Raw genomic sequence first — 21,442 nt, forward strand, 5'->3', positions numbered from 1 at the left:
ATTTTATTTATTTGGGTCTGCAACAGATGATACACATGTTTGTGTCAGTAAATGTGTACAAACAGAGGCGGGGGTGTGTGTGGAAATAACGGGGACAGAGCTGCTGTCAGACGATCAGCTGTGCAGCGTCATCACAAACGGACGTCGCTTCACGTGACGCTCCGGAGGAAAGGACGTCCCATTGCTCTTAAAACTCATTTCCCTGCTTCTCGTGGTTTCCTTGCGTCTCTCCATGCTTCCCTGGTGCGAGGGACTAGTCGCAGGGAAACGACGCAAGTGAGGGAAGCAAGGATTTAATTTAACCGACCTGAGACGGGGCCTTGGTTTGGGATTGGGCCGAACTGTCAGTTGATGTGAAGGAATGATTTGCGGCACTATTGGAAACTGTCGCAAACGTGTGGGAGGCTTTGGGCGCTGTTCGGTACGGAGAGGTAGCCGCCTACACTCACCTGGATATCTACAACTGAGATACAATCCAATATGATGGATTTAAGGACGATAATGCATCTTTTTTGTGATCATCTTGAACGGGTTGCCTTTCGTCTAGAGGACGGTTGTACGACAAGTGTCAGGTCCCTCTGGTGTGCCGAATTGTGACGCGAGGAAGGGCTCGCTTAGCAGCCTAATGGACAGTATCGATGACTTAGCAAACACAAGGACTGATGAATGGCCCTTTATGCAATTTCGACACTTTATTGTCTCCATTCGCCCCGCCTGCTTCTCTATTTGATGACTGGAACTGGATATCACTGTTAAGTGTGTCGTAATATCACCATTACTGAGATACAACAGTATTTACTTCTCTGGACCGAGGAAGTGAAGTTGCGTCAGGTTAGCAGAACGTGATCAAGTTGAGACCGGAAGTGGGTTGACCTTGCCTTCACAATAAATATGCCAAATGTATTTGGTTTGACTTTGATCAACATCGTTTGAGATTGGACAGAGTCTAAACACTTTGACACAACGACAGGCGGCTCTAATAGCAACATATATCAACGATTTATTAATACCGTGGTACACTGCAGATTCGATATCTCCATTCGCTTTATTTTGGAAGTTGCAAACGGAAGTCGGCCTTGCCTTCAAACTATTTGACACTACTAGGAAGTGGGATGTGGCCAGGGTGTATTTATGCTTCTGTTTAAGATATGAAAATCACTCAATTCACGCTGGTTCGGGAGCCCTGTTTCGCAACCGGACACAGCGGGGGGAACGACACTGTTGCTGCCCGTGACTGTTGTCGGTGGTCGAACACGGCAGACACGACCGAAGTTGCTGTGCTGGTTTCGCCTGGACTGGACCATTTCCATGAGGGCTTCTCAAACTCACGCCCTAACAATTTGTGTTCTGGGCTGTATTGTGTGCTTACATAATAACAGCATGTGAATCAATTCAGTCATCTGGTTGATTTTTTTATTTTATTTTTTTCTTAGACAAAGATTGTTTCCCCCCATTTTTTAAATATTTGTTTGCAAATGTCAACAACCCAGCGTCAAATGATGATGGAGTCCTCTCTAGCCCTTGGAAGACTGGAACTGACCCCCAGCTCAGGCGCTGTTGGGGTCAGCCTGACCCCGCGGCTCTCCGCCGGGCACCCCGGGAAAGAGAAGTCCGGTCAACGGTCACCGGGGCCACAAGGCCAGGCTCACCTGAACGGCTGCGTCCCGCTGTCACATCAGGTGGCGGGTCACAAGTATGGAGTGGATACAGTGGGTAAGTAACATGGACAAGACCTTTCCTATGATTAAAGCTTCTGTCATTAAAATAATAGATCAATTTGTTTACACCTGGCTGCCAACTGTTGTGAATTGGATAATATATTGCTTTTAGATTGGGGGGAACATTTAGCCCACAAACAACCCACCAACAGTTTCTTATCTACAACTTTCCTCAGACTGCACCACCCACAGTTTGTTATTGGAAAACCTGTGTGGGAAGATCAGTTAACCTAAACAATGAAAAAGAAGAAATTCACAAAAGGCCTAACTCTACTAATTCTATAGCCTACAATTGCTGTCAGCAAGAGTGAATTAGGAGATGTCATTTAAGGGAGCAGCATGCAAATTGTAATCAGAATCAGGTTTATCGCCAAGTGGTTTTACACTTACAAGGAATTTGCTTTTGGTGTACAGTGGTGCATACATAAACACAATGTGAGGAATTCAGTTGTAAAACAGGAACAAATATAAAAATGATGCAAGGCTACATCAAAGGGCTCAGGTTAAACGGGTACAATTCAGCCACAGTACATCAGATGTAATTCATTTCCACAGGTGAACTTCAACAAGGCTGGGACACTGACAATGACTCGTTAATTCCCCCCAATACAAATATTGGAAGAAAAAAAACGTAAGCCATTTATAATACAAATACATGTTTAAAATAAATATAAATACACCAAATATACAAACAATAAAGTACAACAATAAATATGCAGAATATACATGGGAAGTGCGAGGTTCACAGTATTTGGTGTCACATGATATGCGTTAATGTTACATATAGTATCTATCGGGGGGAATGAACGAGTCATTGTCAGTGTCCCAGCCTTGTTGACGTTCACCTGTGGAAATGAATACATTATCTTTCTCACTACTCATCTACCCCAGCTACATCTTAACTTGTAAAGCTCTGCACTAAATATGATCAAACAGAGATACTTTGTGCCTTTGTAGTCACCTTTACTGTCTCACACTCCTATAGGCTACGCAGGACATCTGACACTATTAAAGGAGCCATTATGTGTTATCAGGCGAGGTGCAGAGCTGCATTGGTTGAGCATGATACTGGAAGTAAAAGTGCCTTTCAGACATGTGAGTCATAGCTGATCAGTCGGTTACCTCCATGAATGGCAACCAAAGACTGTATATATCAACTTCCTGGAACACACATGGTAATGATGTGTGTTAATCGCCCTCAGGAGTGTCCTGTAGCCTGCCGTCAACAGGACCAACCTGTCTGTCCACAAGTTGCTCTGGCTGAATTGTACCCGTTTAACCTGAGCCCTTTGATGTAGCCTTGCATCACAGTTTTCTTTGGAATGACAAACATTTCATTTCCTTTTGGTTCACTGTGTTAAGTTAATGGGCTTTCCAGCGAACCTTTCCTGTTTTGACCTGTATGTTATTAATATGGTGTTTTAACTCCAGTTTCAGTCTAATAATGCTACTAGCAGATCATGATCCATGTTTGTGTAATGTATCTTTGCTCTGGGTTAGTTGGAAATGAGTCGGTGTGAACACAGAGTGGGACAGAACTAGAAGTGTGTAATATTGCATTTATTTATTTCCTAGTTGATTTTCTACTGAAATTAAAAGTGACAGCTAAAGCAGTTTTTGCTGGAATGAAGCAATAAACTGCCATGGAACATGTTTGCACGCAGTAAATGAAATATCAAATGTATAAGCCATCTTAATATGTAATCTGATCAATGCAATCTAAATGTGTGAAATGATGCGTGAGAGTTTTTCTGTAGATTATAGCTGTGTTGATTTCTCCGGAATGTCTCATGTCTCATCTGCACGATCCACACGCAAACAGGAGTAGGGAATGCAGTACATCTGACAGTAATGATCTTATCGGAGTCCCTCCTTGGGCTCGCTAGTGAACAATCATTAACACAGGCCGCATATTATAGCATGTTGAAACTAACAGCCAGGATAGAGTACATTGTTTTGCAGTCTCTGTAACCGATCAAGCAGTGGATCCTGTTCAGCTTGAACTGACTGAGCATCAGCCTGTTTACTCAGGCCTTCAGTTTGTAGGTCTGTGTTTAAATGTGTGTAAGTGATGGGCAGAAAAGTAGAGATTGTCATGGATGGTAGACTGAGGCAGGTTTCATTAGTTCCAATGAAAGCAGGGGCAAGCAGTGTTCAACAAGCTGTATGTAAGGGTTGTGTCAGGAAACGCGCCCTTTTACATGCAAATCTGATGAAGTTTCCATATGGGTGCTGTTGGTGCGTGTGTGTGTGTGTGTGTGTGTGTGTTTAGTTGGATCATAATGTAGTCACAGGATCTGATGCAACACAGAAAGGCAAAGGTGAAAGTCCGGCTGCCGCTGTGTTACTCAGTGTTCACCTGTCAGCTGCTGCATGCTAATTCTTCATGGTGAAGGCGGGGCAGGACTTTTAAACTTTAAATCTCAAAGCTACAAACTACTGATCGTTGCCACTCAGTTCTGTTTTACACTTTAAAATATCTCACAAGAATGGCAAAATAAGGTGAACCAATATGAGTGCTTTCATAATAAGGCTGCTGACATTACAACCGTTATTGTGTTGATCCACCTGGGTGGCCAAGTCACTATAATGCTGCGGGAAGGACATCTTTGTGTGGGTTGAACCTGGAAGTCAGCATCATGCTGGTCATCTCCAAACAAATATCTAATATGATTTTGGATTATTGCAAAAAATGGGCTAACATACGTTTATGAAACTCACACAGTTTGTCCAGAAAGTGAATATTCACAAAGGAAGAGCACTTGTTTTTGAAGCCTAGATGCCTCGATTGCTTGACTGACTATTTCAAAGAAAAACACGAGTCAGTTCTAATGCAGTTTTACTCAGGCCATCTGTTCATTACTGATTACTGCAATTAGTAATTGAATACAACACCTTTTTAAACGTATCCTCATTCTCATATAAGAAACAGTTATATTGCAGTGTTCAAGTCATGGCTGGATCTCATATAATAGCTTGTGGTGTGGCCTGTACAAACACATGAGTTATGTTTACACTTTGGTCTTATTCGCAGTATTCATCTGGACTGTCAGATTCCCTCCTTGCTTAATGTACAGTTAAAACACTACTTCTTTAGTCAGTCATTTGACTCTTTGCAACTATTCTAGAATCTCCGCGCCTTACATCCCTATATTAGAGCTATATATACTGTTACTTCATACTGAATGATGTGGAAGTAAGTTGAAGTGTGAATTGCTTTAGTTGTTAGTATGAATTACATTTTGATGTATGGTTTTGAAAGTGTGACTGACCCAAGTCCTTGCTGTTGAAAAGCTGTATCGATGTTGGACTGTTAATCAGGCCTGACCTGGCAGAACACTTGAAGCTTGCTCATCACCCGAGAACTCCTCACAGCTGTAGACCTCAGTGCAATGTGTTGTCTGATAAACCATCATATTCATGTGCCTGTCAGTCAACTGGCTTCCCTGGTTGTGATGAATGAATACAACCCCACCAAATCAGCCAACATGTATTTGCCTGGTAACTCTAAACATGTTTCTCTGCAGCTCTCCTACATGTGATCAGAGGTAGAAAGCCCTTTCTTAATGGAAGCAAGATCATGACACTTCCATCCAAATCAAGCTGCAACCTAGGAGTCTAAAAATGGATTCCTTAAACCCTCATTATTTCTAATGGCCAGCAGGGAGCGACTTCACTTGTAGCTAAAATAGGTTTGATTGTAAAGAAGTGTATGAGAAAAGGACCCTACTACTTGGTAGTTGATTAACTACATGGGTTAACATTGTACAAATCCGTTTATAGTCTCAATTGCTATTTAGAGTCTTGACTTCATTATGTGTGTCAGCAGGTAGTGTAAACTAAAGGGTAATGATGGCACGAGAGGTTCTCTTTGAACGCTCATGCATACATGTCATTGGCTTATCTCTTCTAGAGACAAGTCCCTTATGCTGCTCTCTATTTCTTTGAAATGTTCCTCTCAGTTAGACATTTCCTAATAAATACAATCACCCCCATATTGACGGATTCTACTGTTTTGTGTCCATGTTCTCAAACTGTGTCTACATAGTGCTCCCCCTGTCTCTCTTGACTTTAGTGCTGCTGTCCATGTTGTGTTTGATAGATGACAGCAGGTTGTCTGATTCACTGTGTAACATTAACCTCACCCACAGTGGGAACCCAGTGAACTGTTAATGTTTACTCGTGACAACCACTTCTGTTCTGAATAAAGTGCTGACCACATTACCAATGTGTACACATGTACCAATGATACAGTCTGCTGAACGGGGGCTGAGAACGGATGACTAACTCCTCATTTCATTAACTGTTACTTATTATTTGACCGTTGAAGCACTGTACTTTAAGTTGATCAACTTTGTTTTAATGATCAGTGGCGTCTTTGTATTTGTTGCAGGGATCTTGCAGCACCCAGATGGGACGGTCCTGAAGCAGCTCCAGCCCCCACCCAGAGGGCCCAGAGAGATGCAGTTTTACAGCATGGTAACACTGATGCGTTCAATACTACTCTCACACAGTCACATGCAAAACAATATCATCACCTGCAAAATATACTTAAGGCTCACATGTAGCTTCATTATTTCTTTAGAGCATGAGCTGTCATCGTATTGGAAAGAACGGGTGAAAATCAATGTAGTGTGCAAAATGTATTGATTTTGAACCATCCAATGTTAAAGGTGTGTTTGATGACTAAGCAGTTCCGAACAGGTTGATACTGCAATGTATTGTTCATCATCACTTTTTGTATTGCGTAATATCCTTCTTTGACATTGTTACCCCACTTCTCTAAAGAGCCGTCATGAAATATTTTTTAAATTATTATTTTATATAGACAATATTATTTTGCAAAACACGCATTAAGCACAAAGACCAGATGCACCATGATTAATGTTTAAAGCGAAATGCTCATTTACAACATGCATGTAAATAGATCCATAAAACTACATGCACAAACACCAAAAGGAAATACACAAAAAACAGGCGTCTGTAGGTGGCTACATGTTTGTTAGATCTCTTTCAGCTTTAATTGAATATTTATTCAAATCAAATTGTTTTGTATTTTCAATTCAATTTGTAGGAAGAGCTTTCAGCCTTTACATACAGCTGCAATACAGTTTGAATGATAGCCACTTAAATACATGTTTAACATCACTTTCCATACACAGTGGCTGCTGGAGAATTGTACGGTCTTAATTAGGGATCGACCGATATGGCTTTTTCAAGGCCGATACCGTAGGGTTGCCAACTTTGGGTTCCTGGCTGGAGTGAGATTTTGATGTCATGGGTTTAATTACACTTATGCACACTAAATGACTGCTATCGTGTCAGCAGCGGGACCTTAGCATATATATAGGATATATATACAAATACACAATTCCACTGTTTTATTGTGTGCCTGTCGCGATAAGCAATTCATTGACTTATCGTACGATAAATAGAAATGAACTCGATACATTTCCATTTACATGAGGATGTGACTAGCAGTTTGAAAGGATGTACTTGAATTACTATTATCATTATGTCAGTGGTCTAAAATGGTCATACAACGTTGCCGACAATATTATCGTTTATCGCAATAATTTCCGGGAAAATGTATCCAACAAAATTAATTATCGTGAGAGGCCTATACGTGAAACACACACACACAAACAAATCTACAGACTTACTCCAAACTGCCAAATATATTAATTAACACACTCTCACTCTCATATACTCTTTGACTCTATTTTGGTCTAGTAGAACAATAAGCAGCAGACTTTTACTTTTTTATCATTTCTACCGGATCTTAGATCTGCGCATGCGCAATACGGGTCGGCAGTTGCGAGAGAGTATTTTTGTTGGGTAATCTATGGTAGGGATAACCCATACAGTGGTGGGGCTCATGTCAGTATTTGCAATGTAATTGCTCCAGGCTCCACTCGCAGCCCCCCCCCCCCCCCCCCCCCCTCCACACCACCACTCCGCTGCGAGACGCTGCACGCACCCCCAACTCTGACTGACTTCCCGCGTCCCTGTGTAACTGGGAAACTGATAGAATTGGATCATAAGATCGTGGTGTTTTTGCAACTTCAGCATAGGGGATAGGGATGTTTATTGAACTTCGGTTTAACACATGTATGGCTCTGCCGCTCAGCGCTGCTGCTTGCTTCAGTCTGTGTCTGCGTTCTTTCGCACCTGCCTGTAATCTAAGAAGGTCCCGCCTCTCTGGCTCCCGCCCGGAAAATCTTCAGTAATAGCCTATCAGATAGCGCTGTGGGCGGGACATTGCTCGTGTACACAGAGTCGTGACTGCAGCCAGAGAAACGGAGCCAAAGTTTTATCGGCAATTTGATAAAAAAAAGGCAGATACCGATAAACGGTCAAATGCGGAATATCGGCCCCGATAATCGGCCATACCGATTATCGGTCGACCCCTTGTCTTAATGCTCAGTAAAGATATCAGACATTCCATAGCGGACTATGTCATTCTCTGTGACAGGTGTGTGTGCTGCTCAGTATTTGCTTTAGAGCTTAGCATCTCTGTCAGCCTCAGCAACTCTCAAACTAACTGAGTGAGTCATGTTATCACGTCCGCCTTCACCCAACCAGCCCCACTAATCCCAACACACACATCTCAACCCACCCGACTCCCGACTCTAGGTGAAGTAACTATAACAAGACAAGCTGCTGAGAAATGTTCGCAGAATTTTCCCCATTTTCATCTTACAAATTCAGATTGTGCTTCCTGACCAAAGACCCCTCTGTCATTAGTTCAGTGATTCCATGAATTGAAGTGTATCCATGTTTTATGTCTGTCAGAGAAAGGGCACCTTGGACTTCAAATTGGGATATTTTCCAGTATTTTCTTATTTCCCAGATTCCTTTCAGAATATCTGTTAATAGGCTGAACTAACATTGGGTAATCCAAAAAGTAACCAGAGTAAAGCATAATGAAGAGAATGGTTAGTTGCAGCCAGTGTTCCCTTCCCAGACTCTGACCGGGAAAATCTGTTGGAATCTGACATTTATTAATATAGTGTCTAGTTAAAAAGCCTGCTGTATAGATGAGTCAGCATGAGATCCTTTCACTGACGCCACAAGCATGCAACAAGATACCATCACTGTGATTTCTCAACGGCCTGTGAAGTCCTCAGAAGTGTCAGACTTGCTGTCATCTCGTCTCTAGGGTGCCGGCAGAGAGAGGATTCTCTGCAAAAGCAACCCTAATTCAAATATGATCAGCCAGACAGCCCTACATGGTTTGTTTTGTTTGTTTACAAAGGGTTTTTTATTCAGTATATTTTATATTAAAAACAAAATGAAGGCTTCAAACTGGGTTACGGCGTCATTGTGAATAGCCTTCCTATCAATTGTTTCTCAATTCAATTATACATAGATAATATTCGACCAGAATGTCTCCCCCAATGTCCAGGACTTTAACATCTTTCCAGACAAACTGACTGGCACCAATCTTTTCAGAACAGAAATGACGGCGACAGATATATAGTTTGCTATCCATCTGTATGTACTGTATAGTATGAAGGTGGTAATGTGTGTGTGTGTGTGTGTGTGTGTCCTAGGTGTATGCAGAGGACTGCTGTGATCCATGCCTTCTGGAGCTCCAGAGCCATCTGCCCAAGTACTACGGCACCTGGTCCTCTCCTGACAGCCCCAACGGTGAGACTCAGAGATGGAGATGTGGAGAAACCTGTTAACATGCAGTCCATTTCAGGGGAAAGCTTCTTTCTTACCGTTCACATGAGCCATATGGGTTTGTTTATAAAAGAAATAAAAAGCCAACATCAGTCTCCTATAAAAACACTATCGATAACTCCTCATCACCACTCTTCTACACAACCATATCAACATCTGCAAAGTATACCTTGGGCTCGTTCTTTATACGTCTTTATAAATATCAGAACATGAGCTGTCAACATTTTAAAGAAACCGTGGGAAATGAAGTTCTGTGTGAACATTTATTTTCTTAACCAACAAATGGACTCAGCAGCTCAGTACAAGTTGATGATGCATTCTCTGTTCAGCATGACTTTGCATATTAATGCTTAACTTGTAATAACATCACCCCCCCCGCCTCAGACCTGTACCTGAAGCTGGAGGACGTGACGCGGCGCTTTGTGAAGCCGTGCATCATGGACGTGAAGCTGGGCCAGAGGAGCTACGACCCGTTCGCCTCGCAGGAGAAACGGGAGCAGCAGATCAGGAAGTACCCGCTGATGGAGGAGATCGGCTTCCTGGTGCTCGGCATGAGGGTGAGCGCACGTTGAGCCTCAATAACCCACCAGAGGGGCTAGGTTTTTAGTTAGGTTTATAGCAGGATTACTGTAAACATTTCAAGAGGGCTTTCTGCTCTGAAAAAACGTTGACTTTAGTTAAATGTAATATGTCAGCAGATTTACGTTTAATAAGAAAACAGATCAGGTTCAACAGAATCAGAATCAGGTTTATTGCCAGGTACATTTAAACATACAAGGAATGTGCTTTGGTAACGGGTGGTGCCAACATAATAACTTAAGAAAATAAGTTGCAAAAGTAGGTAAAAAAAGAATACTGAAGACAAGTATTTACACCAAATTTAAATATACAAAGAACCTTAAAAGCTAAAAATGCTAAAACACTTAAGACAATGAGAATATGACAATACATGGCAAACTACAGTGAATGATATTTTAAAGTGGAGGGCTGTGCAGACGTGCACAAATGTCATGTGCATACTATTATTGCATTTAACAAACATACAAAAATACAGTTACGTGACATTTGTTGACATAATACATTTAATTCAAGTTAACAGTTCAGTTTTCTCAGCGTATGAAGTGTGCCCAGATCAATTGGTGCTGCAGTTTCTATAAAGGCGATTTAGAAGAGCCAAGAAATGCTGAGCTTAAAGGGCCAAGCAGGAGTCGAGTCTCTAAGAAACATTTCAAAGTATATGCTGAGTCCTGGTTTGCTGTCATTATGGTCCTGCTAGGTTCTCCGTCCTCTCCTCGCACGCACACAAACACACATGTAAATATCTGTTGTTGATCTGAGCTGTTTGTTGACTCAGGGTGATGAGCAGCATCATTTATTTTTCCATATGAGTGAAAAAGATATATATCAGGAGAGAAATTCTTATCTGTTTGGAAGGAAGAGACTCATAACGAAACCGTTATCGCTCTGATCAGTTTCCATTGCAACGTTCATCAGTATCATCATCAGTAAATATCCTGCTTTGGGTTTGTTCTGCCTGCAGCGGGAAACAAACACAAAACACCCAACTGTTTCTGTGGAGAGCAAGAATGTCTCTGAAGTTATTGGTATGTTTACAGTGATTTCAAACACTGGACATGGTTTGAAACCCGACTGATACCACACAGTTTTATACTGCATTTTCAATCCTGAAGACAGAATGATACTTTGATCAGCTGAGTATAAACACACTTTCTGACATTTCATTAAATATAGCAACACCATCGTCTCATAGGCAACATGTGTGTTATTTGTTATAGTCATTTAATTCATTTTGTCATTGGACAACATTCAAAAGTTATTCATTACTTAGAGCAGGTGATAAACTGTGTTTTGAGGAAATAGGTGATATATTTCGACCTGCCCTCCTTTGTGTAGTATGTGAGAAACGGCCCATTGATTGGTGCTCTGTGCTCAGAGGCTTGGCAGTGTAAGCTAACCTGAGAGTAAGTGACTGGTGAGACAGCAGCTTTGTGACTGTATGTCCGCACCCTACGGATCATAAACGTCCACTGAATGACGTCTGCTGATCTCTATAGAGACCAGTGGAGATAAAGACCTGAACCTCATCTTGGATCTGTGCTCACTTCCACTAAGTTCTGGAGCTGAACTGTAACAGTCTTGTTCCTACAAATTAAAAGTGAAACTCATCAAATCCAGCAAAACACAATTGTGTAATTCATTAAACACAGGAGTTGTTACAGCTTTAAATGCTCTGATATGCTCTGGGGCTGCACAGTGTAGAGTCAGACAAACTACTTACTTGCGATCATTTTGACTGATATTACAATTAAGATATACTTAGTAAAAATAAGAGGGAATGATCATTTTTAAAACATTACTATTAATGTAAGATATAACATTTGGAATGATTTTTTTCTGATATCTTCGCCTTTACCAAAATGTGTGTGTTAGGTAGAATTCTTAACAGTGTGATTTTGATATTGCACTACTCCATATTAGTGTTGTCACGATACCAACATTTTGGTTTCGATACCGATACCAAGTCAAGAATTGCGATTCCGATTCTTTTTCGATACTTTTCTTAAAAAAAGGGAAACAGTCTTAAATGTAATTATTGTGCTTTATTTCACACCAGAACCATAACCATAACACAAACCTTTAAACAATGAGAACAATAAACAAAATAAATGACAAGAATTCGTATTAAATAAAATTAAGCATCATCTCAAACAACTTTTCTGTTTTATAAAATATAATTTTTTTTATATTATATTAACATGTACAGTAATATAAATAATTATTGACAAAATGTACATTGCAGATGTTAGCCACATTGGTAAGTTTGCTTCGTCAAACTACGAAAACGTTCGTTTGTCACAAAATAAATTACACTTGTTTGACTTAGATGTGAGGGCATGGGCTTGAGCACGATGTAATTATGTTATCTATCACATTCGCTAACCTGTCTGTCTTTAAATTATTTAAACAGCTCTGGATTCCGGTCGGCGGGTGCTTAGCCAAGTCTGATGTGTTGGCTCCCTTGGTTTGCAGGGATCTAAAACATTTCTCACAGACAGGCCTCGTGGTGTCCGTAGGCTTGCCCTCACTGTCAGAGATATAGCTCAAATACTTCCAAATGTCGCTTCTGGCGTCTTTTGTGTCAACAAGCCGAGGCGCAGCGGCAGCTGCACTCCCACTTGCAGCCATGCTTCTCGTTTTCTCACATGCTCTGGCAGCTAGCGCGTGGCCGAGTGCACAAGAGAGGGGAGGGACTTAGAACGTGCTTGAGAGGGGCGGGACTGCAGGCACGGCTGCAGTGCAGGGAGTGGAAGCAGAGCGCTAAACACACACGGCGCTTTCTCACCAGAGTACTTTTCCCTGTCATTCTTAAAGTACAGATACTAATGAAACGGAGGAATCGTACCGTTTTTAACGGCAGGGTATATCGCGGTACCTTTCAAGTATCGGTATCACAAACAAACCGTGCAACACTACTCCATATTAGCATTTAGAGTGACATGTTTTCTATGCACAGTAGTTGATGTTGGCTGATTTCAACACGTCTTAGAGAGGTTTATCAGAGCGGTGTAACTGGTGGTGCATTGCAGCATCACTTATTCTCTGTTGGATGAAGACTCCACTCCTGAGGCTGACAATACACAATCTCCTCGTCTTGACCTTTAGGGCTTCACATCTATTTTCATTTAATAGGCTGACAAATCTGCTGAGACACTTCTGCATGAAGAGGTCAACACTCGCAGTATAAAGAAGAACACTTTTAGTATTCAGAAGAAAATGTTTAGTATGAGGAACAATTACAATCTTCTTGTACATTTGGTAATTTATTCTCAGAAAATCTCAGTTTTTCCCTTTCCTTTTCAATAGTACCCACTGAGGCTGTCTCCATCATTTGTATTGTTATTAACATGCATTCATAGCATTCTAATCTGATGGTTAAAAAGAGGAAAATAAGTGATATTAAGGCCCCCGGCCACACGAGGACGAAAACGGTCGTTTGCGTTACTGTTTAGTGTCATATAGACCATTCGGCCACACGAGGACGACCGAAATACGGCACTAAACGACTACGGTAACGATAACGGGTCCCAAGGTGGATAGAACGGCATACGCAACGCTCTGGGGGGTCCAAACGGCTCAGTGTGTACGCCCTATACGATCATTTTCTGATAATGATGAGACAATAGCCCCGCCTCTCCCCACCTCTGCTGCTCACCCCCCGCGTCAAAGTAACCTGCACACTGAATTCAGATTATTTATCTTTCTCTCGATATGGACATAAACACAAGTGAAGTCTAATCTGACAGGACGGAGACACCTCTCAAACTACCTAAACTAGTTATAAATATGTTTATTTTTACTGTCGGCCGGTGTTCCGGATTAACTTGTTTCCGGATCAACTTGTTTCCCGATCAACTCGTTTCCGTGGGGTGCGTGGCTTTCGACTGAAATACACATTTCGATCGCTTTCTTCTGTCGTTTACAAACATATTTTTGGTATATTTGGCTTCTTAGGAACACGTTGATGCACATCCAGTACCAGTGTGTGAGGTTGTGGTTACGATGGCGATATCCAGACGCGAACAGCGAGGACGACAACAAGACAAACGAGTTGCTCGAATAAATCATTTAAACCAGCTATTGTTTCCAGACTTATTACGGAATATCGTTGTTAATGTCCAAGTCCATCTGTGTATACCTTCAGACAGCCTCCAAGTGAAGCACACGGTGTTTACTCACAGTTTGAAAGCAGCGTGGAGAAGTCTTCATCTGTGTTAAACTGTGATCCTCCCACGGAACTGGGACCCGCCCAGGTTCAAATGTGACCCGCCCAGGTTCAAATGTGTTACGATTTCTGTGGCTATCTACCAGCGATCATGTTTAATATGAAAGACTACCCACACATGTATCCCTTATTGTGCAGCACTCATCCAGATAAGATGTGACTGTTACCTCGTTTTGCAAAGATAGCAGCAGAAATGTCATTGGGGATATTTAGACTTTAAAATGCTGCTTGGTCGTGAATGTTGGTGTCGGCAAACAATATTACGAATCCTCTATTCAAACATAATATTCAATGTGCATCGACATGAAAATAACAAAAAAGTTCATGCTGGACTCAAACCCGAGTCCCAACAGTAAAAATCAATCATGGCCTGCGCGTTATGAGTGCGCCACGAATCTTCACGTCCTAACAGATCACCAGAGCTCATTTTGTTAATTAACATTGTCAACAACTTCTAGAAAAATGCAATCCGACATCATATTGATAATAATTAGAGCCGGGACTCGATTAAAAAAAATAATCTAATTAATTAGAGGCTTTGTAATTAATTAATCGAAATTAATCGCATTTTTAATCGCATATAAATATTTGACCTAAGAACAGTGAGAAGCAATTTTTTTCACATGGATTTTAGTATACCATTAGGCGCATTCACACCGCAGTACTTTTCCCACAAAGGTTCATGAGAACTTAGTTCATGAGAACAAATGAAGCCGCTGACGTCACTTCTTCTTCTTCTGCTTTGGGTTTACTGGCAGGCCGCAAACCACTTCACGGCGTATACTGCCGCCCAAAGTCCCTGGCCGGAAGTCCCCGGAGTTGGGCACTGGCTTCAGTAGAAGCTGCTGGGAGTCCCAGCAGCCTTCCGAGTAAATCGCCAGAACGCCGACACCTCCTCATCTCCACCGCTCCCATGTTTTATTTTGTGTTGCCATAAGTTAGTCTCTCTGCGTTTCTGCGCTGGGCTAATGCTAATAATGCTAATGCGAGGATAATAAAATGGCGGCTTCACCAAACTTTTTGGGAGTTTTACGGGGCGTGGTTTGCAATCCGCCCAGCCAATCAGAAATATAGCTCTTTTCTCACAAGAGAGCCGTACGAAAGTCCCTGCTCTCTAGCAGCTCTCTGCTCTCTAGCAGGGACTTTCGTGGGGGTAAAAAGGTTCTCATGAACTAATTTTAGTACCGGCTCTTTTTGGTGTGAACCATAGACTGTATGGTGTGAACGCGATAAAAGAGGCTAACGTCCACGCTAGCTGCTATATGTTTTGCATTGAGGTGATACTTGAGGCTTGATGTGCTGCGGTGATATGCGAATTCCTTTTTGCATAATTTGCACACAACCGTGCTCTTATCAACGCTTCCATCCGTCCGTTTTTTAAAACAACATTTCCCACTGTTGTTCACTGTGGTTTGTTGTTGTCTGAAGTCATGAACGTTAGTTGGTGCTCCAGTATAATCGGTACGCCTGAAACTCATCCAGTGAGAAACGTTCCGCGGTGCAAAAATAAGTGCGATTAAAATGCGTTAATTTTTTTAACGCGTTAATTTTTGTGTAATTAATTAATCTTAATTAACGCGTTAAAGTCCCGGCCCTAATAATAATATATGATAAAAATGTAAGACTGACAACAATAATAGTTAGTAAAGGATTTATTGATATGAATGTTTTGATTCCACAATGTTTATCATCATGAAATTAATATCCATATATTTTATACTATACTTGCACTGCTTACCGTTTTCATTCTTTATATATCTTAGCATATTCATACACACTGTTCATACTCACAGGCTAGTGTATTCATACCCCTCACTGTTTATTCATCATTCAATTCATTCTATATGTTATTCTGTAGATTGTGTACATTACTTTTCACTTTACTGCTTGTTGCACCTGGTTAGAAGCTAAACTGCATTTCGTTGTCTCAGTACCTGTAATATGGGCAATAACAATAAAGTTGAATCTAATCTTGAGCAGGAACAAATGTATTTACTTAGTACATATCTGACATTAACGATTAAACACATGTGTGCATTCTTTATAAATGCAAACCGAGTCAAGCCGACTCCGGAGGTGGCGGTATGCACCTTCAAGTTGTTTGCAATCCGCCAAAAAACTGAGAGAAGAAGAAGACGAAGCCGACTCGGAGCTGTCCGACTTCAGGCGAGCTTTTTGAGACCTCCCCCGGCTGCGATCGGCTATTCTCGTCTACTTTTGAGGCGAGCCGCAACGCGTCTCAAACAAGCCTACTATCCGGTGAATATTGCGTGTGGACGGAAGCTTTTTTGCGTTTGCGTTAATCCTATGCGTTTAGCCGTTTTCGTACTCGTGTGGCCGGGGCCTGAGTGCCTCAGGACCAGTGACGTGCGGTGAGGTTCATGGCTGGTGAGGCACTGACTCTTTCAGAGTCAGATTTACAAATATTATATTTTGACCTTTATCGAAATATTCGGTTATTTTCAAAAGCTTTTTTAGTCTGATGCTTCGATTCATTTTAAACAGACCGTTCAACAAAAGGATACCCAAAATCTAAATATTGGATTGTTCTTTCTTAGTAAGATTCCATTTGCATTACAATTGGGGTCTTACCTTGACTTGAAGATGAAGTCCATGCTATCCTTCTGGACAACAATCTCTATTACTTTTTTGTAAAAGTCCTCCTTATCTTCCTCTAGTTTCAACTGCGTAGAATAACAGTAGCAACAAGAACCTGTGGGCTCACGTGCGCCCCCTTCAGTGCGGCAGAGGTTATGGCCCTGGTGCTTTTTTCATTGCCGTTGTATGATGAGACCAGCGAGCCTAAATATCATATACGTGAAATAAGTTATTTAGAGACTATGGATGGCGAGGATAAATGTAATAAAGGGATCTACAAACATTACATTGGTGACATACAGTGAGATGGTGCAGGCATGCGCTTAGGGCCCGCTTTCCAGCCAGTTTCTGTGGGGTGACGCATTCTGAGGTGAGGCAGAGCTCATCTGTGCCTCACCTCACCACACAGTAACTGGCTTGAGCGCGCTCACAAAATAAGTGCCTGCGCTACATTAGTGCCCGCGCTCCAGCCAGTTACTGTGGGCTTACGAGAGGCAGAGCTCGTCCCTGCCTCACTTCTCATCGCTACCCGTAGTTGTAGCGGAGCTCGGCAAATTAGCTGATTTTTACTATAAAAAGCGATTGGAATCAAACAGAAATCACACTTACAACACAGATCAGTGGAGACATGTTGTTATTATTATTACTATTAATGTTTTTCTTTAGTTGTTTTTCCGTTACATTGGAGTATGACAGGTGAGGCTCTGCTTCCCCTGACTGCACGTCGCTGCTCAGGACAGGGAGGGCACTGGGAACATTCCCTTACTAATCTCTGCATTGTGTTTGTTGACATAGAGGAGACTAATTAGTGCTAATGATCTTCCTGGTGGAAACATGATCATGTGGGAGGAGAGAGATTGACGGGTGATTAGGAGTCCTTCTTCCTGCTCTGAACAACTGGAGCTGCTCTGACAGCAGAGACTCCTGTAGTGTCACAGACAGGATGTCGTCAGGCAAATGATCTTTGTCATTTGCTAATTCTCTTATTTCAACATAGTTTGAGGATTTCATTGTTAATCCTGGATTACGTTTTATTAAATAATAATTAGACTTAGGCTACTTATATATTACTATTTGTTCCTTTTCCCTCAACAACAAAACAGCTTGGTAGTCCATTCAGTGCATAATACAGAACTGTGTGTTTTGTCCGTTTGTTTCTACCCCCCTCCCACCCAAAAAACAAAAACATGTTGTTAAAATTGAATAAAAAACTAAACATAACATTTACGGCCCCGACACACGGCGGCGTGCGTTGCCGCTTGGCGGTGGGCGTGTCTTGAGCTTGGGGAGTTAACACGAGCAACGCGACCAACAACCAATCACATGAATCTCTCCTGTCAATTGCATAAAAGGTTTTACATGTCACACTTTATATGATGAACATTTATGACATTAATGTCTATGGTGCTATTTTACGCAACATTCCATGCTGGCTAAATACTGTCTATGCTTGCTAGCTGTCCATTCAAACGAAGTACACTGGATATAAATCCCCAAACAGGCGAAAACCTACCAGTTTCACCCACTGTCTCTGCCACCTCCCTCCATGACTGGCTCCTCCGGTTTGTATCCCGGTAGGTGAAGAGGGACTGATCATAAAGCACCGGGTGATTGCGGTCTGGCTCTCCCAGCATACACGCGGTTTGATTGGCTAGCGCTTGTACTGGCAGATTTGTATAAACGGGATTTGATTGGTAGAACATTGCTCTACTTTTGCAGCGAGCACCGCGAGAAAAGCTATGCTTTGCTCCCACAATGCAGTTCGGCGAATCGTGACGTCACCCCATTCAAAGTGAATGGGCAGAAGCGTTGAAGCGGCAACGCACGCACGTACATAAATATATGTACAAATACATACATGTACAGACACAATAATTATTAACAAACAGTATATACAAGTACATTTTCAAACAGATCATTTGCTCTTATGATGTTGTTTTTTAAAGTCATTGAGCACAGGCTTAAAACCTTTATCATGTGTCGTGATGATCCTCATGAAGGATGGCTATAGGTCGACTATTTTTGTGTAAAAACCTATATTTGATTATATATAATTATGAGGAATAATGTTTATTGACTTTCGATCATGAAAATGAATTTGTGATATTTAGCTGATAGTTCAGATGATCTCCATGCTGACTAAACACTGTTGATTTAAAGTCCTCATTCTTTGGATTTGAACGTCAGAAAGCGAGCCAGAGTTCTGATCCAGCTGACTCTCACTACGCTGCACCCTAGCCACTTTGTGTTTAAGGACTAATTTTTCTGTTAAAGCGTCAGAGAACCAAAAAAATCCAGACACAAACTGGACCGCTCGGGTCCCGGGGCCAGCATGCGTTATTCACTTTTTAAACCAAAACGTAAAAAGGCACAGCTGGTGCTGCACTTCTCAGAAGCGGAGTTACACGTCCCGCTGCCTCCTGATGCTGCCTGCAGCCATTTCATGAAGTGAAGGAGGTTTTCCTTCTATAAAACAGCTGCGGGCAGCAGATACCGTGAGAGTCCCGGACATGAATTCATAGATCAAGGCAGACTGGTTTACTCTCCTGTTTTGCCAATCCGGTGCTTAAACAAAGGCAAGGCAAGTTTATTTATATAGCACTTTTCAACACAAGGCAATTCAAAGTGCTTTACAAAAATGAAAGACATTAAGAAAATGGCATTTAAAATCAGTCATTAAAAAGAAAAGCTATAAAATAAACATATAGCTCTACACCCCCTGGCCGACATGTCCTTAAAATGAAGTCCGAGTTTGAAATATATCTCAAATAATGTATGCACTGCCATTTCCCCACATAAACATAACAGTCTGCAATTAAACGGTTGTCTCCTGTGCGCTCCTCTTCCTACTTGGCGCACCGGTAACTTTCTCCGCACGCACTCTCCAGACAAAACTCTAATAAGCATTCATTCACAAACTAAATCAGGAGACCTTTAACGTCTTACGTCCGATTCGCTCCTTTTTTCCTCGCTGTACACAGCTCCAGTTTGGGCATTGGCCTGTCATCAGATTGTATTTGTTGTTGCTGCTGTAGCGGAAGTTTAGTACAATTATTTTTGATTAAATACTCCAAATCTCCACCCTCCATAATTGCACTTGCTTCAGTTGCTTGCTACTTTCTAACGGCGGTGAGAGTGGTGCAGTGACGCTATCTATCTTATATCGATTAGATTTATGATTCGAAAATTATAAAAGTAGGGTAGACATGTGGATATTATCCGACTGAACAAAACGTGCATTTATCTAACAGGTTCGTTTTCCACTGACCTTATTTCGAGCTATTTTCCAAAATCCTATGGAGAAATCCCATTGCTTTTTTGTCGAGGGAAAACCGAGCGCAGCTTACTTCCGGGTTTAGGATGCGTCACTGCAACATTAAATTGATGCGATTTGATTGGATTGTGAGGCAAGGGAAGCCAGCCGCCTCTGGCTTCCCTTGGCATGGCCCTGACCAGAGCAGCGGCCCTGACTAATCACAGGTTGGCAGGGGCATGACGGGAGCCTTGTCTGATTGGTCAATCCCTCCATTTTTTTTCACCAAGGGAAGCCAATTTCGGCTGGCCTCCTCTCGCAACAGAGAGTGCAATCTACTGTTTCACCATAACATCTAGAGGGGCGCTGTTTCACTCTTTATAAAATACTCAATGAGAATGGGGGAGAGACGGGCCGACAGCAACACACAACAAATAATTTCCGAAACTAAACTAAGTGTTTTTATTTATTTATTAAAATTATAACTACAATCCGAAAAAAACAGGGGAAGCCTGGCTTCCCTTGGCCTCCAGGAGAAAACGCCACTGCTCTGCAGTCAGAGCTCAGGACTGCTTCACTCTGCAGTCAGAGCTCAGGACTGCTTCACTCTGCAGTCAGAGCTCAGGACTGCTTCACTCTGCAGTCAGAGCTCAGGACTGCTTCACTCTGCAGTCAGAGCTCAGGACTGCTTCACTCTGCAGTCAGAGCTCAGGACTGCTTCACTCTGCAGTCAGAGCTCAGAGCTGCTTCACTCTGCAGTCAGAGCTGCTTCACTCTGCAGTCGGAGCTCAGGGCTGCTTCACTCTGCAGTCAGAGCTCAGAGCTGCTTCACTCTGCAGTCAGAGCTCAGGGCTGCTTCACTCTGCAGTCGGAGCTCAGGGCTGCTTCACTCTGCAGTCGGAGCTCAGGGCTGCTTCACTCTGCAGAGTCGGAGCTCAGGGCTGCTTCACTCTGCAGTCGGAGCTCAGGGCTGCTTCACTCTGCAGTCAGAGCTCAGGGCTGCTTCACTCTGCAGTCAGAGCTCAGGGCTGCTTCACTCTGCAGTCAGAGCTCAGGGCTGCTTCACTCTGCAGTCAGAGCTCAGGGCTGCTTCACTCTGCAGTCGGAGCTCAGGGCTGCTTCACTCTGCAGTCAGAGCTCAGGGCTGCTTCACTCTGCAGTCGGAGCTCAGGGCTGCTTCACTCTGCAGTCAGAGCTCAGGGCTGCTTCACTCTGCAGTCAGAGCTCAGGGCTGCTTCACTCTGCAGTCAGAGCTGCTTGCTTCACTCTGCAGTCAGAGCTCAGGGCTGCTTCACTCTGCAGTCGGAGCTCAGGGCTGCTTCACTCTGCAGTTGGAGCTCAGAGCTGCTTCACTCTGCAGTCAGAGCTCAGAGCTGCTTC

At 42.5% G+C, this 21,442-nt stretch overlaps 1 protein-coding gene across 1 annotated transcript in view; it reads left to right on the plus strand.

The window, feature by feature from the left end:
* Positions 1-217: 217 nt before the first annotated feature.
* ipmkb (inositol polyphosphate multikinase b) overlaps positions 218-21,442 on the plus strand; it is a gene marked incomplete in the record, with an annotated part of 27,558 nt that continues 6,333 nt past the window's right edge. The window contains 4 exon segments of the mRNA XM_034237165.1: positions 218-1,713; positions 6,112-6,197; positions 9,275-9,371; positions 9,792-9,964. Coding sequence (XP_034093056.1) covers positions 1,476-1,713; positions 6,112-6,197; positions 9,275-9,371; positions 9,792-9,964 — 594 coding nt within the window.

The sequence above is a fragment of the Gymnodraco acuticeps genome, unplaced genomic scaffold (assembly GCF_902827175.1).
Source record: "Gymnodraco acuticeps unplaced genomic scaffold, fGymAcu1.1, whole genome shotgun sequence".
NCBI classification, from domain to species: Eukaryota; Metazoa; Chordata; class Actinopteri; order Perciformes; family Bathydraconidae; genus Gymnodraco; species Gymnodraco acuticeps.